Source organism: Schistocerca americana, chromosome 1 (genome assembly GCF_021461395.2).
Source record: "Schistocerca americana isolate TAMUIC-IGC-003095 chromosome 1, iqSchAmer2.1, whole genome shotgun sequence".
Classification (NCBI taxonomy): Eukaryota; Metazoa; Arthropoda; class Insecta; order Orthoptera; family Acrididae; genus Schistocerca; species Schistocerca americana.
Genome location: NC_060119.1, coordinates 1,242,326,633 through 1,242,348,904, shown reverse-complemented (window position 1 = coordinate 1,242,348,904; position 22,272 = coordinate 1,242,326,633). Strand labels below are relative to the sequence as shown.

General features: G+C 40.4%; 1 protein-coding gene across 1 annotated transcript in view; it reads right to left on the bottom strand.

Annotated features, from left to right (window-relative positions):
• LOC124598517 (Down syndrome cell adhesion molecule-like protein Dscam2) overlaps positions 1-22,272 on the bottom strand; it is a 439,700-nt gene that overhangs the window by 48,717 nt on the left and 368,711 nt on the right. Inside the window, exons 24-26 of the mRNA XM_047136006.1 lie at positions 20,774-20,916; positions 9,727-9,903; positions 9,198-9,386 (exon numbers count right to left, since the gene is read on the bottom strand). Coding sequence (XP_046991962.1) covers positions 9,198-9,386; positions 9,727-9,903; positions 20,774-20,916 — 509 coding nt within the window. The remainder of the gene's footprint in view (positions 1-9,197; positions 9,387-9,726; positions 9,904-20,773; positions 20,917-22,272) is intronic.

Genomic DNA, 22,272 nt, shown 5'->3' with positions numbered 1-22,272 from the left:
ATACTGAACAATTTCGGGGTCAGTACTCCCTCTTGCTGTTAGATACAGTTCTCTTTTACGGTTGCAAGATATTCTTATTCCTTTAGTTAGCCATGGTTTTTTTATATGTTTTCTTGGAATTATGTTTAATTATTTTATTGGGAAAACAATTTTCAAATACCCTTAAAAATGTATCGTGAAATAAGTTATATTTCAAGTTTGCATCAGGTTCCTTATACACTTCATCCCAGTCTAGTTGCTGTAGGCTTTCCCTGAAGTTTGCAATATTTATATTGTTAATTGAACGCACTGCTTTGAAAGTCTGATTCGATATACTGCATGGAGCTATGTTATGTACTGTAACTAGCTGTACACCATGATCTGAAAGACCATTCTCAACAGGATAAGCATTTATGTCCTTAAACTTATCTGGGTCTATAAAAAAGTTATCTATTAATGTACTGCTGCTCTTTGTTATCCGAGTAGGAAAATCAATGACGGAGCTCAAATTGAAAGAACTGAGCAATACTACAAGGTCATTCTTCCTATTACACTCTTTCAGGGAGTCAACATTGAAATCCCCACAAATGATAATTTGCTTCCCCCTGTCTGACAGATAGCACAACAAAGCATCCAAGTTTTCTAGAAATAGCTGGAAGTTCCCTGAGGGGGACCTATACACTGTTACAATTATGAAAGTGCCATCATTTAGTTTAAGTTCAGTGGCACATGCTTCCATATGTTGCTCTACACAAAATTTTTTAGTTTCTAAATTTTTTACGCTGTGGAAGCTTTTGACATATATGGCAACTCCTCCTCTCATCATATTATCTCTACTTACATGTGCAGCTAATTTGTACCCATTGATGCTAGCCTTTTGCATATCAGTGACAATGTGATTCTCAGACAGGCATAGTACATCTATTACATTCTCAGTTTCTATATCTTCTAAACAAAGCAGAAGCTCATCAATGTTATTCTTCAATCCCCCAATATTTTGATGAAATATACTAACATTATTTTTCGCTTTACTTTTGTGAGTATCTTGAACTTTTTTAACATCTTTAGTACCTGCCTGGCTGAGTTTCCCACTGGACACTGATCTTACAATAAACAAGAGTTTCCAACATGAGATGTAGTTCCTGCCCCCTTTAAGTTTCCTGCTATCAGCCCAGCCAGTTTACCCTTCCCTTTCTTGTTGAGGTGCAGGCCATGTCTAGTATAGTCCCACCTACAGAGTGAATCAACAGGAACCACACCAATGTGTGACCCTGCACCAGATCCAAGTAGCCGTTTCAACTCCAAATTAACTCTCTTGACAGAAGAGCTCAAATGAGGTCGGTCGTGGCGCTCCAGAACCGACACAAACCCAACACTGGTACGACTCAATGTTGATGCAATTTTTGCCAGGTCACACTCTATGCTGTATCCCGGATCTCTGTCAATACTGTTGCCCGGCCCACCCACAATAACCACGGAATCGTCCTTAGTAAAGCCTCTACATAGTGAACCTAAATCCTCTGTAACCTGCCTCAGTCCAGCACTAGGTTTGAAAAAACTTATGACCTGGTATTCTGACCCTAATTCATCCTGCAGAAGTTGGCCCACACCCCTAGCATGCGAACTACCTAGCAACAAGACTTTCTTTCTCTTTGCAGATTTCCCTACATTCTTATTCAATTTGCTGCTGAAAGCTTGTTGAGCCCTGTCTACATCTACATCTGTGAGAGGCTCATCAGTTTCTCACTGAGGCAACAGGTCAAACCTATTTTGTACATTAATAACAAAGCTGTCAGAAGAATTTCTTGGCCTGTTCCTTATGCCTGTTGCCACTTCCCACCCCTGTTTACCCTTCTCCCCCCTTAACCTGCCAATTTCTTGCCTAGCCTCATCTAACTCAGCCTGAAGGGCAGCAATTTTCCTCTCCTGTTCCACAATCTTTCTATCTCTACTGCATAGCCTACAGAACCACTGATGAGTCTCGCTCATTTTCCCAATTCCCACGTCACTACAATCACCCCAATGAAAAAAGTTACTACATCCATCACACCAGACCCCGGAGCTAACGATTCTACGGCACGTCAGGCACTTTACACTCATGGTACAAATCGATTTTAGTGACAGAAAGACAATTAAGTTACCGGAAAACAATGAAAATACGTGTACGAAAAATTAGGCCTACTCGCGACTATGTAAACAGTGGTTCAGAAGTTTTTTAGTGGAAATTACTTAAGATATAAAAGGGCAGCAAATGTATTTAGCACACTAAACGATCAGTAAATGCACTTAAAATTGCGGTATGAAGTTTAATCTGAAAGCTCAAAAGTTCGGCCTGGCTGCGATATGAAAACAAAACGAACTTTACGTGACTACTGTGAAAATACGCGAGTAAGACAAAAACTTTTAATGGTACACTTGAAGAGCACTATAATTAACGTAATTAATTAGTTTAAAGTGTTAAAAACAGTTTATTACTACTTAAATTACTTATCTTGTACGAGAGCTGTGACACAGACGTCCGTGCGAACATATAACTGTCTGTGCTGTAACTGTTCGTTTGCACATTTCTGACATGTTCTTGCATTTTTGGAAATACTGTTCTTGACTAGGTTATGATGGGTCTCAGCCCGAAACTAATCCTCAAGTGAATAAAAAAAGTGAAATTTGCAACTTTGGACTGGTTTTTCACTGTACTGATTAACAGAAGTTGCTGACCCACAGCTATTCCAGCATGCTGGATGTTCATTAATTGCTAGTAATTAAGTCCATTTAGAGTACCAATTGGTCCCCTTTCAAGATTTGGACTTTTACTACAGTTGTATGGCAAGCTGTTTGAGAATACATCTTTTGAGGATCATGCCTCCCTTAAGCAATTCCTAAATTTTGTAACCCCTGTGCCAATTCTCTTCACTATGCATGACATTGTCAATGGCAAGTTGCAGCATTGGCAAGAACTCAGCATTGTTTCTACTATTTCATCTAGTCAGTGGGCCACCCCTTGGATGGTGATTCAGAAGCCAAATGATGCCACGTGACTTTGTGGCATTTTTAAACAGACAGTCAATGTGCAATGTAGCATAGACTCATATCAGAAATCTTAACGAGCATATGCTGTAATGTTGTTTATTGACAAAACTGATGAAAAACTGGTACGCTGTGTACAGTTATGATGAATTATGATGGAATTGTCATGAAATACAGTTTATATTCTAAAATATGCTTAATGAAAATTAACAAATACTAAAACTAACACTTTATGCAGAGAATTCTAAAGGTTGTTAACATTAAGCAATATACAGAGAACCAGGAATCTGTAATTATAAAGTTATTAAATGTTTTATGAATCTTGTATTATTGTGGAAATGTATTTTCAGTACTTTGGCAATTTTAATCATATTATTTTGATTTGTTTATAAGTCTGAAACTATTGTTACGATTTATAAATTCAAATTCTGTAACTTTTTCTGGAAAACTTTGTAACTTTTAATTGAAACATATAAATTTCTGTATTACACTCTGTATATATTCATGTTTTCATTATTGACAGGAATATAAGGAATGATGCCAGCAGCCGACGAGGCTCAGTTTCATCACAGGTTTTGTAAGTGTCAGTGATACGTCTACATTCTGACATGAAACATGTGTAAATTTGTAATGCAAATAAACAATAATTTTACAGGGTGTTTCAAAAATGACCAGTATATTTGAAACGACAATAAAAACTAAACGAGCAGCGATAGAAATACACCGTTTGTTGCAATATGCTTGGGACAACAGTACATTTTCAGGCGGACAAACTTTCGAAATTACAGTAGTTACAATTTTCAACAACAGATGGCGCTGCAAGTGATGTGAAAGATATAGAAGACAACGCAGTCTGTGGGTGCGCCATTCTGTACGTTGTCTTTCTGCTGTAAGCGTGTGCTGTTCACAACGTGCAAGTGTGCTGTAGACAACATGGTTTATTCCTTAGAACAGAGGTTTTTTCTGGTGTTGGAATTCCACCGCCTAGAACATAGTGTTGTTGCAACAAGACAAAGTTTTCAACGGAGGTTTAATGTAACCAAAGGACCGAAAAGCGATACAATAAAGGATCTGTTTGAAAAATTTCAACGGACTGGGAACGTGACGGATGAACGTGCTGGAAAGGTAGGGCGACCGCGTACGGCAACCACAGAGGGCAACGCGCAGCTAGTGCAGCAGGTGATCCAACAGCGGCCTCGGGTTTCCGTTCGCCGTGTTGCAGCTGCGGTCCAAATGATGCCAACGTCCACGTATCGTCTCATGCGCCAGAGTTTACACCTCTATCCATACAAAATTCAAACGCGGCAACCCCTCAGCGCCGCTACCATTGCTGCATGAGAGACATTCGCTAACGATATGGTGCACAGGATTTATGACGGCGATATGCATGTGGGCAGCATTTGGTTTACTGACGAAGCTTATTTTTACCTGGACGGCTTTGTCAATAAACAGAACTGGCGCATATGGGGAACCGAAAAGCCCCATGTTGCAGTCCCATCGTCCCTGCATCCTCAAAAAGTACTGGTCTGGGCCGCCATTTCTTCCAAAGGAATCATTGGCCCATTTTTCAGATCCGAAACGATTACTGCATCACGCTATCTGGACATTCTTCGTGAATTTGTGGCGGTACAAACTGCCTTAGACGACACTGCGAACACCTCATGGTTTATGCAAGATGGTGCCCGGCCACATCGCACGGCCGACGTCTTTAATTTCCTGAATGAATATTTCGATGATCGTGTGATTGCTTTCGGCTATCCGAAACATACAGGAGGCGGCATGGATTGGCCTCCCTATTCGCCAGACATGAACCCCTGTGACTTCTTTCTGTGGGGACACTTGAAAGACCAGGTGTACCGCCAGAATCCAGAAACAATTGAACAGCTGAAGCAGTACATCTCATCTGCATGTGAAGCCATTCCGCCAGACACGTTGTCCAAGGTTTCGGGTAATTTCATTCAGAGACTACGCCATATTATTGCTACGCGTGGTGGATATGTGGAAAATATCGTACTATAGAGTTTCCCAGACCGGAGCGCCATCTGTTGTTGAAAATTGTAACTACCGTAATTTCGAAAGTTTGTCTGCCTGAAAATGTACTGTTGTCCCAAGCATATTGCAACAAACGGTGTATTTCTATCGCTGCTCGTTTAGTTTTTATTGCCGTTTCAAATATACTGGTCATTTTTGAAACACCCTGTAAATAAATCAACTGTTTCAGCTGCATCATTTCACTATAACTGATTAATCAAGACACGCAAATCCTGAAATTATGGAGAAACCAAGACCTTCTTACAGGTGGGCACAAACTGCAGCAAAGAGATACTCTCAATCTTCAGTAATCATGAAATTAAAGCAAGAACTAACTTTCATAGCCCAACAAAGTAGTTATATTGTAAGTTGCTGGCAAACCAGTCAGGGGACCAGATTTTTCTTGCTTTTCAGAGTCTATTGCGTGGCTCCTATCATCCTTAGATAAAAAAACTGTTCAATAATCGTTATCGCTGTAAATGTTCAAAGTGAATGCTCTCATCAAACGCCATGCTAGTAATGGCAGAAACTCTGTCCTCAAGTGACATGTGAAAATACGACATATACAAACTGAGAATAAATCACTGAAGTCGTTCCATAATTAATACTTTACCCCAAATCGAACTCATTGTTAAGTGCATATCGAGTTACGTAATACGGCATCCAAGGTTGTTCCTGGAAACTGCACAAAAGCGACACGGCTTCTGACATGGAGTGCGCAGTGATACGAATCTAGAAGAGAACTGGGGCCTTACTCTAGCTCGCACGCTCTTATTTATATAGCCGCGGTGCAGCCAACGACATTTGCCTTACTGACTAGCCAAAACACCACTTCAAGCTACTAAATAATTAATTGCTTCATTCGCTGAAGGCCAATGAAGCTCTCTATTTAATTGTGCAATCAGCACACAGGTAACTATCTATAATGAAATTCTAATGGGGCTAGGTTAAATACTTTTGGCGAGAGAATAGATGAGCTCTGAACTTCCTCTTTGGAGAGACGCTACAGCTATAGTTTTATAGCTACCTTTTTGAAACTTCTCACATCTTTGTTATTACAGATGATCTCCATTCTACCTAACTCTAAACATCCTAGCTTTATCTAATCACTTACTTAATCTATCTTGCTTCCGAACTTTTAAGACACAAAAACAGAAAATCATGAATTTCTACCAAAATATTACTTTCTGAGATCCAGCATGCCGTTTCCATTAAATTACAATGAAAAAGGAATCCAAATATAAATTTTGAAGTTTCTAGCTCCTTCCTGCTGTGCTGATGATTTTTACATAAAACGTCAAAATTTCGAAAACAGTTAAAGTTACCAAACTGAAAATGAACACATTATTATTTCAGCATCACTCCTGACATGCTATCAACTTTTCAGATTATTTACTTTATTTTTAAGGTATTGTGCAACATTCGTGATGTCGTAACTAGTTACAGTGGACTAGGCTGGCACACAGTGGAAAGCATATGAATTTTATATGGTGAGTAGGCTGCTTCCCCACATGGTGACTCGCAGCACGCCAGCTAGTGACGGTAATTGCTGTGCCACAACGCATGCACCACAGCTTGGAGCAATATTCTTAGTGAGTACTGTCTTTTTGATATCTAGGAATTTTATTTCACTTTATTTTATTCATTTATTTATTTAATTCAATACATATTTCACAGTCCAATATTGTGCTACAGCACCTGGATGGAGAACAGGTCACGACATTTAATTTATTATTGTATTCAAATAATTAACAATCTAACAGTATAAATACAAATTTCAAATATTACGTATTTGGTTTATTAAGTACAAAAGACATTTTCATGAGCTTCACAACACAAAACATGTGATTTATAAGGCCTAATTAAAGTAGCAAGCGATATTAAAATGGAAAAACACTGAAAGATTTGAGAAATAGTCCTTCCTAAATATTTCATCCAGAGAATAGAAACTTTTTTCAACCAAAAACTTATTTAGTTTACTTTTAAGTAATTGATTATTTTTCTGTAGGTATTTAACATCACAATGTATTGAGCTGATGATTTTTGTGCTAATTTATTTTTGAACTTTTTGCTCCACAGAAAAAATTCTTCAGGTATCTCACATTTCCTTCTTGTGTTATGATGGTGGTATGTCTCATTTGTTTCATACTGAGAAGGAGTGTAAAGCATGAATGTCATTATCAAAAAGAGATAATATAAAATGGTTAATATCCCTGTCATCTCAAAAAGATTTCAACATGCGGTTCTTGGAGGTATCCAGACACATCTCACAATCTTTTTCTGAAGACTTTTTTCAGTGATGGTGATTTTGTCCCACAAGATGATTCCATAACACATCAGTGAATGGAAGTAACTAAAATGGTCAGATTTTGTGACATTCAAGTCTCCAATATCTGGGATTATCTTGATGCCAAAAGTTACTGAGTAAGCCTTTTCAAGGTTTGGAGGATGTAGTGTTACCAGTTAAACCCATTATCTATATGGACACCTTACAATTTCAACATTATACCTTCTTTATCCACTGGCTCTTATGTTCTTTTGTTTGCTCCTGTGATCAGAATGGAATTGAATGCAACAGATTTTGTTGGAGTTTATTGCTGGATAGTTTACTGTGAGTCAGTTAAGAACATTTAAAAGTAACTGGTTGGCATTAAACTCTAATGAGTCTGTGAATGTTTTATTGTCTATCACATTGTATGTGTCATCTACAAACAATGTGAAGTTCCCTGCTTTGTTGAAGGGAGAACTAGATCAATGATGCATACAAGAATAGCAGGGGACAAAGGAAGGAACCTTGTGCAACACCATTTAGTACCATTCTCTAGTCAGACTCTACCCTCCTACCAGCATGCTATTTCCATCAAACACTACTTTCTGTTGTCTGTCCTGTACATGGAATTGAGGAAGTTACTAAACAGTCCAGGGATTACACAGTGGCAGGCTTTTTCTGAAAGTATCCTGTGGTCAATACAGTTGAAAGCCTTAGACAGGACACAAAATATGCCGAAGGGAAATGTCTTCTTGGCAAAGCATTCCCAGACCTTATCTGTAAATGAAAATATGGCTGCAGTTGTAGTGATAACTGTTTTCTGTGGCTTTGTGCTCTTTATATCAAAGTTGTCAATCCTAGCATACATTAATTTTCCAAGTTTTTAGAAAATTGAGTCCAAAGTGAGACTTTCCTCCAATGCTAAGTACCATATTTGGAAACAAGTTTCCTCCAGCAAACTCAATCAGGTGCCACATTTTCAGCTTAGGATTATAATTTGTAAGATCTGTGGCGTTATCTTTTTGAAGAGTCACTTTACAGTGGTACATTTCATTCTTGCAAGGAAGATACCTCGACTGAGGGAGCTATTGAATATATGAACCAGGGCTGCCTTTATCATCTGATTTCAGCAGGGTTTTAGTAGTTCTTTGAAATGTTTCAGTACCTGTTGAGCTTTGCTTTTAAAATAAGTGATGGTTTTCCTTACTTCCCGTACTGTTATACGGGCTACACCTATCTGATCTGTAGAATTAAGGAAATGTTCTTTTAGTATTTTTCCTCAACTACATTCAAAAAGTGCTCATTAAAGATTCCTCCCACAGTCACCCAAGTTTATTAATTTTAGAACTCAAAGACAAACTTTTAGACTTCTGAATAACTTTAATTAACACTGCAATCTGTGCTGCTCACAATACAAATCATAGGCTGTCAAACAATGGAAAATCCAGAATGGAATAATGATAATATTATGAAAAGGATAGAGTGCTACTCACCATACAGAGGAAATGTTGGATCGCTGACAAGCACAATAGTTTGAACATTATGTCACCTACAGTTACAAATTCTTATATACTGCATTCAAAAACTTTATCACAAAATGATCAAAATATGTGTCAGAAGAATGAGCACATAAAAATTACACGAATCTAGGGTCCTTGCCAGCCAAAATTGTAATTTGACAATAAAACCAATAGCATTCCAACACCATAGAGGACAGAAAGTATAGTAACCACATCAAAAACACCATGAGAAACAATGTGTTTTTACTGGATGATAGTCACAAAGTCACCAAAGAAATAAAAAATGGTATTCTAGATAACTGCATGCAATGTAAGAATGAAATTCTTAGTCATAATTTATGTCAGTTATAAAAATTATGATTGTTTGTACATACCTAATATTGGTGTTCCTCCATCCTTAGGAGTGGTCCACTGTAGTTTGATAGTGTGATGATCTGAACCAAGAATTTCAAGTACTGGAGTATCAGGTGGCATTAGCACAATAACTTGGTATGTTATCTGATCATCACCAAATAGATTTTTTGCTATACAGGAATAATTTCCTTCATTTACTTCCTCCAGTCCTGTCAGAAATAAATACGCACTTCTAAAACGATTATATATATTTAATGGGTAGTACACACTGACGTAACATGCTTTGAGGGACTTCCTTTACCAAATAACTAGTTTCCTTCATAAGCTTTGGTCTATTATTTTATTCAGGCATACATTAATAGATGGTGCTGGTTAACAGCCACTAGAAAGATGATGAACGTATTATACGTATTCTGGTTTTTGCTCACAGCTAATAGGAGACACGACAAATGGCTTACTTAGTTTTGTAAAAAGAGGAACTTGATAATAAATATAGTTAGTTTCTCATTAGTGAAATTATTGAGATATACTTAGAGCATATCAACGTACTTGTTATGTGAAGTAAGCCCTGTGATATTTTGAAACTAGAGTCGGATTTAAGGGTCCTCTTTTTGTGGAGCCACCGCACACTAGGTGTTGGATTTCCAACTGCCAGGCATGACATGGTCACACTCGTTTTCAAAGCACGGCGTAAAACTTGAGAAAAAGATGCGATGCGAGCAGGAGCTAAGAGACAAAAGAAACAATACTAGATAGAGAAACTAAAAATAATTACACAATTTATGCCACAAATATACGGAATTTCATTGAAGGTTATGTACTGGTTTTCTGAAAATGAGAAAAAGTGTGGAAACTCTACATATCTCAACACTATTATGTGCAAATACTAATGAAGACAGGCTAAATGCCATGCCCACTAACTGTCAAAACAAAGTATTACTGTGCAACACACAGAAGTAGGAATGTTACTCATGCTTTTTTCTCCGTGGATTGTACCTCTAAGGAGAATGGCCTTTTTCTTCTAATGTGTTGTGTGTATTCACCATGCCACATGCTTTGTTTTTATGGCAGAGGGGACAGGAAATTTTGTGGTGTAAAGTCCAGGACCATCAGTCTTTCTGCTAATGTCTTGGATTAAATTCCAAACGCATGCACAGTGTCTCGTGATGTGAGCGCACGTGACACTGTTGAGGGTGATCCTTTTGCCAGATGGGGATGCTAAGCTTGGAGGCCCCTTGGTGCTATTTGAGAGGAGTGAGCTATGCGCTGGCACTGGAATTTATCCCTTCCCTTCTCTCATCATCATCCAGCACAAACATGACACCACACACACACACACACACACACACACACACACACACACACACACACACACTCACACACCAGTCACCTACACTTATCAGTTACACTTAAACCACAACCACACAGTACCTCACACTTCACAAAGGAAAGGTGCCTGTGGGTGCAAAGGTTGGAGAGCACCTTTCCAATTCAGCTGGCTGAACCTGTCCTTTGGGGTCTCCCATCTGATCATGCCATACTACTTTACTTCAGGGTCTCCCAGCCAATCATGCTGTACTACTTTACTTTATTTTACTCCCATTTTTATATAGCTTTTAATTTTGACAATTGGGTGACACTATATATACAGGTATATAATTTACATATGACTATTGTTATGAATGAAAATGACAGTTTGAACTTGATAATATTTTATTTATGTTAAATTAGTTTTACTTGGCAACACCTCAGGAGACTGATTAATAAGAGTGTGTGCACATGTAGCATCTTGTTCTAGTGACATTGCTGCGTATCAACATTCAGTTCTTAATCAGGGTTCTCGAGAATACTACAGTTACTTTTGATCTACTTGGGGAATACTGAGTAACTACCCAGCTCAAATGCAACTCCTCCCAAACAGAAAGGCAAGACTGTACAACAAACATGTCTTCAAATTGGATATAGCCTTCTTCAGACACAAATTACTTCTCCAATGTGAGGACCCACCAGTGTCCAATGCCTGCAGAATATAGGTGTCAGTAAGCCACATTTTCTCAGGATGGTTATTTTCAAATCAAAGGGAGACCATAAGTGAGCACTTGCCCACTATTTGGATAATGATAACCTGTGCTGGTTGTTTCTGCTGTATCCTGCTACTAGTGCATGCAAGTGTGAGTATGTTGTCACCAAATTCATGTGTTTGAATCAACCGCCAACTGTATAAGCACGGGCCAGCTGCTAGAGGCCGCCCATGGGAAGCATACACATAGCGCTGTCTCTGCTGCACTGTCTGTCAGTGACTCGCACATATATATATGCATAGAGCAGCTGTGACTGACTCGCTCTACGTTCATCCAGTTGTACCGTTCACAACAGTTGTTTTGTGTCTCGTAACGTGTGACTTCACAGGATGCTTACGAGGGTCACACCAAAATAAATGCACACTATTTTTGGAAAAATACAGTTTTCATTCTGCATGTGTGAAAGTTTTACAGTGTGTAGATACATCCTTCCCGCTCGTTTTCAAACTTAGTTCAACCTGTTCCCATGAATGGCGCCGTCACAGCATGTCTTCAAGATGGCTGCTCCACTTGATGTTCGTCAGAAGCAACATGCTATCATAGAATTCCAGTGCTGTGAAAAATACAGTAAGTAGTAAGACAGTGGGAAACATCCACAAGAGGTTGAAAAAGGTGTATGGAGATGCTACTGTTGATCACAGGACAGTTAGTCGGTGGGCAAGCAGGTTACGTGATGAAAGCGGGCACGGCAATATTGAGGATTGTCCTCGCAGTGGCAGGCCTCGTACTGCACACACTATAGACAACGTGCAGAGAGTTAACGAATTGGTGACTGATGACAGACACACCATGTGAAAGAAAGAATTGTCAGGCTACATTGGGATAGGGGAAGGAAGTGTTTGCAGAATACTGAAAGTGTTGGCATTAAAACAGGCATGGAAAAAACCATGGAAGCGATCACAAAACTCGTATGGACAACCCTGAAACACCCCCCTTACAGTCCTGATCTGTCTCCATGTGACAATCATCTCTTTGGGAAACTGAAAGACTCTCTTTGTGGAACAAGGTTTGAAGATGATGACTCCCTTGTGCATGCTGCCAACCAGTAGCTTCAACAGGCTGGTCCATAATTTTACTGTGCGGGTATACAGGCACTGGTTCCAAGATGGTGTAAGGCAGTTGAGAGGGATGGAAATTATGTGGAGAAATGAAAATATTGTTCTTAAAGGATGTATCTACGCACTGTAAAACTTTCAAACATGTAGAATAAAAGATGGATTTAAAAAAAATAGTGTGCATTTCTTTTGGAGTGACCCTCGTATTTCTGTTTTTGTTCAGAGGTTTATGAATAAAGAAATATTTGTGTTACTTGGATCAGTTTCATGTATTACTTGGTTACTATACAACTGCCGATGAATTTGGAACAGTTTCTGTGTGTGCAATCTCTAAGCGTGGTTTCATCACGTTAGTCATTATGAACACCGTGTTACTGGTCTTTACTGAACATTTTACTTTGGCAATGACCACTTTGTTGGCTTCCAGTAACACACAGGGTACCATTCAACTGATCCATCCACCCACTTTTCGTCAATATGACGATTCAGCGGAGGATTGGGAAACTTAAAAAAAAAAAAAAAAAAAAAAAGACTCAGACAGCATTTTTTTGTCTTTCAGTGTGACAGACTCTAATTTGTACAAAGCCTTATTCCTCCTGTAGATCGCATCTAAAATGTATCAATTACTGTGTCAGCTTGCCCCTTCACAGAAACCTGCAGCTCTTTCTATTGATCACATGTGCAGTTTATAATCCAACTATCATTGCAAAAGATTGTGTGTCTCAGCAGCATGAGCTGAATTCTAAGAAACCAAACCAGCCATAGAAGGCCTGGGCAGCTAAACGTCACAGCCTTAACCAGACATTTCAGTTCATTATTAATACCCATATTAACTCTTATCCAGACTCTATGGTGCACGACACAATTATCCGTTCAGCTCGAGACAAGGAAGGGCATCAGGAGGCTTTACTCCATGGAAACCTCCCACTGACAGAAGTTTTGCAAATAGCACAATCTTTAGAAGTTTCTCAGGCAGCAGGTGACCAGATTGAAGCATGGGGCAATGAAGCGGTGGTGTCACAAGGTGTTCCCACTAGCACAACAGATAGCTTGTATGAGGAAGTGGCAGTGGTGGTGGTAAGCATGTGGGCCCAGCACTGAGCAGACCAAGGCCCGCCCAAGCAGTCATGACTGCCACAGCGCCAGCGTCAGCATTCTCTGTTTCCATCTTGTTCTCTCTGTTTTGTCCAGCATGACCAGTACAAAAGTTTCTGCACGCTAAGTGTTCGGCTGCTTGTAATGCTTGCCTGTAGAAAGGCCACATCAGATCTATGTGTCGTGCACTGAAGATTGCTCAGGTTATGGACATGGATGTAAACAGTGTGACTCCAAAGCTTGTGATGTCTCCCAAGTTGTTTATTGAGTGAAGTGTTTTGAGCAAGTGCTCCAGCTACAGGTCAACACAGGTGCTGGAGTGATGTTATTGAAGGCTCAAACCTACGTGACTTTAGACTGGTGGCCATTGACACCGTCATGCATAACTGGTCAGCTGTAGCAAACAGAACATTCTGCTGTTGGGACAATTTTGGCACATGCCTCTGAGAAGTCAGTGGTTCATTCCATCAGATTTCTGGTGGGTGCTGATGCCGGTGCTGAAAACTTGTTTGGGACGGACCAATTTCAAGCATTTGAATTTTCTATCACTGACACAGTTCACCTTGTGTCTATCAGGTTTAGTATTCTCAACTGGAAACATTGTATGATGAGTTTTTGGGCTTGTTTTTGGAAGGTATAGGGTGTGCTACAAATTTTTCAGCTCACATTTCTATGAAATCCACAGCACGGCCTCATTTTTGTCATGCACAATCTATTCCTGTCGCCCTGAAAGATTACACAAAAACAGAATTGGAAAGACTTCTATCCCTAGGGGTGGTGTAACATGTTATGGCTAGTGAATGATCATCTCTGCTGGTTGTAGTTCAGAAGCCATTGGGGACTTCAGTACTACCATCAATGAGCAGTCGGTTATGGATATGTATCCTCTCCCATGTCAGTAGGAGCTGTTGACAAAAATTTAGGGTGGCCAGTAATCTTTTAAGATTGATTTTTCTGAAGCATATCTACAGGTTCCTACGGATGATGAATCTCAGTGAGTTCTGGTTCTGAATACTCTTTTTTGTAGAAATACGCTATTACCAACAAACAAGTTACTTAAATGATATCACACATCTAAGTGTAGCTTATCACTTCCCTCTACATATTGCAACTTATTTTTAACACACTTACTGTATTCCTTTTTTTTTTTATTACTTTTGCATTATATGAATTATAAATTATATTCTCCCCAACTAGGCTGAAACAAATGATATAGAACCACTTTAAAAATTGTAAAGCATTAAATTCTCTGCAACCTTAGAGAAATTTTTATATATTATGTTCTTTATAGTATTTAAAATAGCATTAACAACTGTATACCAATATGACTGTAACAGTAATAAATCTTTGCTGTTATATTTAGTAGCATCTGACCCGCCTTACATTTTAAGGTGGAGGGTTACTCTGTATAAATAAACAAATAAAATAAATAACTTTTTTAGGTCTCTATTAATATTTGCACCTTCCTTTTGGTGTGACTAGCGCTTGTGTTTTTTTCTGCAACAAATATTTAGAGCACCGGACTATGCCTGTTCTGAGTTACATTAATAAGCTGGATAATGCTGTTGTCATGGGCTCCTTTACAGCCAATCACTTGCAAAATTTGCTCATTTTGTTTTCTGTCTTGCAGTCTGCAGCCTTACAGGGTAACCTCAAAATATCTCAGTTTTTTTCAACCTTGCATTGTTTATTTGGGGTTCAGGGTTTCAGGGGGTGGGGTTCGCCCACTGCCAGACCACATCTCTGCTGTTATGTTTATGCCTTGCCCCTCATCCTCAAAGGTGCTTCAGGTCTTCCTAGGGAAGACAGCCTTCTACCATAAATTATTGCTGGGGGTGGTCACATTTGCCCACCCACTGCATTCTTTGCTAAGCAAGAATGTAACTTTTTGCTGGAGCCCAGACTGCGAACATGCTTTTAAAATGTTGACATCCCAACTACTCTCAGCCCATTGTTTAGTTACATTCTTTCTGGACCAGCACATAGTTTTGGTGACTGATGCCTAACAGTATGGCCTCGGTGCAGTCCACGTGTACCGATACGCCGATGGCTGTGAACAACCTTGTTGCTTTCACCTCTAAATCTCTCACTCTGGCCCAGAGGTATTACTCTCAGGTGGAAGAACAGGCTCTTGCCATAGTCTACGCTCCCTGGAAATTTCATGTTATTTTTGTATGGCTCCAAGTTTCATCTTATTACTGACCATAAACCATTGGTTTCTTTGTTCAACCCTCACACCTCATTGCCTAACAATGCAGCATACCACCTACAACATTGGTTGCTGTTCTTGTCTCTCTAGAATTACAAAATCCATTTTTGACCTATATCTAAAAATGCCAATGTGGATGCCTTGTCCCGTCTTTCTGTAGATCCTGATCCTTACTTTGATCATGAAGAATGGCTTTGTTCCCATCATGATACTGAAACGCAGACTGCAGTCAATGGTTTCCCAATTATGAGCTGGTGCATAGGAGCTGCTGTTGCCACTGATCCAGTTCTCCGATAGGTGGTTCAGTTTGTTCAACAGGGCTGGCCATTTAAATTGCAGCGACAAGCTTCGGATCCCCTGCACAGCCATTTTTCCTTACAATATTGCCTCTCTGTTTTTGACTTTGTTTTGGTGTTGTCCACAAAAGAACCATCTCCTAGACCAGCCACTCCCACTGCATTATGGTGCGACCCCTGTCACAGCAGTCCGCCCTGCCGCCCTCAACATCGAGCCTGTCATTTCCTACCCCCATCCCATTGGCTGCCTCCTCCATGTACTTCACCCTGGGATTCCAGCTTCCTGGCACCAGGCTCTGGTCAGTATCCAGCCTTAGGTCCATTGCTGCAGCCTGTTGTTCCAGTTGGGCCACCTCTACTGGCCACATCACCTCAGCCATCTTCGCCGGTGGGTCCAGCCCCATCTCCTCTGCACTAGGACCTGCCAGCCGATAAATGTAAATTTCGTGTGAATAGAGCCTCCTGTCGGGTAGACCATTCACCGGATGCAAGTCTTTCGATTTGACGCCACTTCGGTGACTTGTGCGTGGATGGGGATGAAATGATGATGATTAGGACAACACAACACCCAGTCCCTGAGCGGAGAAAAACTCCCGACGCAGCCAGGAATTGAACTCAGGCCCTTACGATTGACATTTTGTCATGCTGACTACTCAGTTACCTGGGGTGGACTGCCAGCTGATGATGACACAGAGATGGTGATGGCACCCTCCTCTCCAGTGCTGTCAACGAGTGATGCAGGGGACCACTGACCTCAGAAGTGCCTGTTCTCCTGCATGTTCTGGCCCTATAATCCCATGCCCGTCTTGCACATTGTCCTGCCCCCTCTGTCAGCACCCTCTGCTGCCACTCCAGAGTCAATGGATGTGACTATTGTTAGGCTAAGAGAAAATCCTCTGTCACCATGGCACCCACTGTGCATGAGGCAGTGGTGTGCTGTATCCTGCTACTAGTGTGAGTGAGTATGGGTGCACCGAGTGTGATGACACCACGTGTGAGTGATTTAACTGGCTGCCAACTGTATCAGCATAAGCTATCTGCTGGAGGCCACCTATGGGAGGCGAGCATGTGACCCAGTCTCTGCCACACTGTCTGCTGGTGACAAGTGCATATATATGTACGGAGCAGTGCTGATTGACTCTCTCTGTGTCCATTCAGTTGTACTGTTCACACCAGTTGTGGCTCGTAATGTGTGGATCCATGAGGTGCTTATTTCTGTTACTGTTCAGAGGTTTATGCATAAAGCCATACTTGTGTTACTTGGATCAATTTCGTGAATTACTTGGTTACTACAGCTTCGGAGGTATTCTTCACTTCTTTGCTTCCTTCAGGTGGTTCTAACACCCCCAACTCTTAATGTTAGGAATTTTTTACCAATTATAAAAAATCTGGCTTCTCATATTTCATTTTCGTTAACTTATAAAATTTATTCTCTTAGATAAATATACTGATCACCTAGAACATTATGACCACCATCCAAGTGATAGCAGCAACACCTCGCGAAGAATGACTGCTAGTCAGACAAATGTTCAGTGCATGTAATATCATATCAGTGAGCATGCTGTCCGTGTGTAAAATGTGGAAAGCAAGCCATCAATCTGAATTCAACTGAGGGCAGACTGTGATGATCCACAAACTCGATACAAGCACTTCAGAAACTTTAACTTTTCCCGGCAAATTGAATGTTCAAATAACTTACGGGTTTGCTGCCGGATGACGTCCTCTGTGAACTGAGGTATTAAATTTCCTTGCACATTTCTTCCTCTTCACATTTGTGCCTTGAGAATGGCATGGTGTGCTCCTGTCGAAATATCGGCGGTGTTCGACAACGTCACTCAGCAGCAAACCCGTAAGTAATTTGAACTTCAGAAACTGAACGACTTGTTGGGTATTTGAGGAGTGCTGTGGTGAGTGTCTTCAACACATGGCAAAATTGAAGTGAAACCACATCCAAATGTCATGGGGTTGATCAGTCACACCTCATTACAATTGTCGGATCTCGTAGGTGGGGCAGACTTATAAAGCAGTAAAGGCAATGAACTGTGTTGGAACTAACATCAGACTTGTAACACTGGGCAGGGTACAAGTGTGTCTAAACACACAGTGCATCGAACACTATGAATGATGGGTCTCCACAGCCAACGATCCATGCATGTGCCAACGTTAACACCACGACATTGGCAACCACAACTGAAAAGGGCACGTGTCCATCGGCACTGGATGCTGGCACATTGGCAGAGTACTCCATGATCTCATGAATCCTGATACCTTCTGCATCATGCCAATGGGAGGGCATGAATCCATAGTCTTCCAGGGGAACTGTTCCTTGGTAACTGTCCTGTGGGATGGAGACAAGGTGGTGACAGCTCCATTATGCCCTGCGGAACATTCATGTGGGCTTTCATGAGTCCAGAGGAACTCGTGCAAGGCACTATGATGGCCAAGGAGTATCGTACAGTGGTTGAAGACCACATTCGCCCTTTCATGACGGTCATGTTTCTTGATGACAGTGGCATTTATTAACAAGATATTGCACCATCTCACAGTACCAAGAGTGTGATGGAGTGGTTTGAGGAACTCAGTTGTGAGTTACAGTTAAAGTGCTGGTCCCCCAACATGCTAGGTCCAAACACCAATCCCGTCTCTGGCCATCCTGATTTAGGTTTTCTGTGATTTCCCTAAATCATTCCAGGCAAATGCCGGGATGGTTCCTCTGAAAGGGCACGGCCGATTTCCTTCCCCATCCTTCCCTCGCCCGAGCTTGCGCTCCGTCTCTAATGACCTCGTTGTCGATGGGACGTTAAACACTAATCTCCTCCTCCTCCTCCAAACACCTCTGGGATGTGATTGAATATGGTGTCAGAGCTCCTCAAGCCCTTCCCTGCAATTTGTGGGAATTAAGTGACCTGTGTGTGTAGATGTGGTGGCAACTCCCTCAGTGACCTACCAAGTCCTCATTGCTTCCATGCCATGACACGTCGCCACTGTTATATGTGCTAAAGGTGGACATATGGGCTATTAGATAGAGGGTCATAATGTTCTGGCTGATCAGTGTACGTTATTCTAACCAACTTTCTTTTGCATAACATTATATTTATCCCAGCTTCGTGACTAATGACTGCATCGGTGTGCATACCAAACCCAATAAGACCAGAAGCACCAATGATGGGGGAATGGGCTACTTAAAACGTAAATTATCTAACATCATTGGTTACAGCACATTGCTATACTTGGTGATGGAAAAAAGGAGTGCACACCAGTGCTACATTAAGGCTAAGTGATGAGGAATGCCACACATACAAAGGAAAGAGCAAATCACTTGAGTACTCATTATATGATGATGACAAAACACATTCTCAAAACTTTAAGAAAATATAAAGGTTAGCTGTTGTACTCCTAAGAGGTTATTTGCACAGCTTTCTATGTCACTCATCACTTGAATCACTTGTTTCTTGAAAGCTATGTAGCATCTTGTACAACATAACAACTTATTTAATGGATAAAAGTTATAGGCAGTAGCAGTAGAAAATTGTAGTAGATGACAGAAAATTTATTTCATATTATTTGCTTACCCTAAATATGTAATTAAATTATTCTACAACAGTACTCCGTCTCACTCTCTGGAGTTTATTCAAACATCAGGGTAAAAAAAAAAAAAAAAAAAAAAAAAAAAGTGTTAAGTATTACATGTACATAAAGGATCAGTCAAAAAGGGCTTTACAATTTTGAAAAGATATAGAAATTTATTGAGAGGACCAGTATATGTGTGATTTTATTGCAAACAGCCTCAAGGTTGATTCACGTAGGTCATCAGTACCCTCTTCCAGCACCAGGAGTGCCAGCATAGACACAGTTAAAATGGTTACTTTCACTGATGTGGAGAGTGCTTGCTGTGTGTTTCGTGCATCTGAATGTGCTTGAAAACTTTTTCGTTCACAGATCAATGAAGATAACTGAGCTGTGATGGTTTACTACCAGAAAGATGGTTAAACCCCATTTTCCTCATGGAAGTTTGAGGTTTCTTCGATAATCACTTCCCAGGGCAGTGGATTGGCCGTGAAGGGACAATCACATGGCCATCTTGCTCCCTTGAAGACCATGTGTATGTTCCCCCTTACCAAACAATTTCACCAACCTGAAAAATCGAATCTATGCTGCTGTTGGACAAGTTATGCCCAATTTGCTTCAATGAGTGTGGGAATAAATTGATTACTGATGTAATGTATGCCACATCACAAATGGTAGGCACCTCACAGCAAAACGAAATTGTTAAACTTTTATGTGAAACTTTAGGCTGTTTGCTAGAAAATGATGCATCTACCTATTCTGTAAGTTATCTCAATCAATTTTGATATCATTCCTAAATTATGAAGTCCTTTTTGACTCACACTATATTTCAGCCACTAAAGAGAGGTACGGTGCAATGATACATAGGAAGTGTTAACATATAGTGTGGCCTCATAATTTATCCACATAAATAACACACAATTCTGGGATTACAGAAGCTACTTTTATTTCACAAAGTAGAAGACATACTGGCATTAGATAAAAGCAAACTTGTACTCTAAAGCAAAGGAACTTCTAAAACATGGCAAAGGCAACAACACAAAACACGCCAGAGAATTCACATGCACTGCCTGCTACTCTTACGATGAACAAGTACATAAAAATATATCACTGCCACAACAGTAACGTCATGTTTGCAGTATTGTTACTCTGTTATTTAATTTATTTATACAAAAAGGAAGGTAATGGTTCCAATAAACTTCAAACAATATAGAGCACTGCATTACAACTACTGTCATAACACAGTCAAACTATCAACAATTCAGACCATAGTTTACACTCTGTTCAGCTTACCTCTTGAATTGGGTGCTTGCAGAACAGGTCGTGTAGGATCACCTTCACCTACTATAGTTGAAGCTGTCACCCAAAACTCATACTGCTCTAATTCCTTCAATCCCCGAACCTCATGTGTCCTTATAGTGGGCCCTGCTTGAAAGCTGGCTTGCTGCAAAAGTTTATAACACAACAATGTAAGTTACTGAAAACATCATTACCACATAAATATAACTGGTAAAATAGAAGGAAAGGGGAGTGGGGGGGGGGGGGGGGCGAATGGAGAAGATGGAGGATTTAGATGGCATGCTGTGCGGCAATCATTTAAGTCAAACATAATCTACTCAGCAGAAGGATCTGATATGTCATTGGTTGGTGAACTTTGTTCTTGGCAAAAGTTTGTTGGTGTCCATTCGTTTGGGTGACCAGTTGATGCTGAAAAAGTTGCAGTAGAGTTTGTGTATGGGATGACAATATTACAGGTGGTCCTGGCTGTGATAGAGTACGATATGAATGCTCCCCTTGTATTAAGGAAGGGTACAAGTCATGCAGCTTTCATCTTTTTAATCTTCTTCTCCTCAACAAAGTCTGGATATTCTTTTCTCCAGGCAGCAATACTCAGTTAGCAGCTGACAAATGCAGATGGAATTGAAAGTGATGCATCTGACTCAAGTGCTGCTGAACTGCAGCTGCCATGAATAGTTGACCCTTTCAATACAGGGTCAGGCCCAAATCAGTATGTAAAATGATGTATTGGGTTTAAACACACAATGGAAAATCCAGGCTGTAATAATGATAATATTATGAAAAATATAGATTGCTAATCACCATATGGAAGAGATGTTGAGTCGAAAACAGGTAAAACGAAAAGACTGCTATACATTTAAGATTTTGCCCATCAGGCCTTCTTCTCATGATTGCTGTCTCTGGTCACTGAGGCCAGGCTCTTAAATAAATCTAACAGTATGTACTACAATAACTATGGGATGTTGAAGGTGCATAAGATGCACTCACGTCCTTAAGATCACCACCAACTGTACTTCTCAATCCTTTTGGCATTTAAAGTCTTAGTTACATGGTCAGCTACAGCAGTCTCAACCCACAGTTTTTTTTATTGATCTAAGTAACCTGTAGTCATGTCTTAGTTCATGAACCATGGGCAACGTATGAGTGGCCAAGTAAGTGGTCCCAACAGTCGTGATACCAGTTACTTTGGAATAAGGCTGGGCATCTCGGACATATTCTGAGTCGTGGTCACCTTTGTGCTCATACGGCAAAGACTACCAAATCCACCGGTTAGTCCCTCAGCCGTTAGGGGTAAAACCCAATGGGACTCGGGGCAAGTAAGGCTAGGAACCTGCTTCCCTGGTACTTTAAATATGATGCTGGCAACAATCAGAGCAAAATGCCTCGGACCTTTGGAGGTGACGGAGTCCCACCTCTAACTGACAAACCAGGGACTCCTAAGATACGACTTGGCAAACAAATGGTAATGAGATGGGGAGCTATTAATATCAATG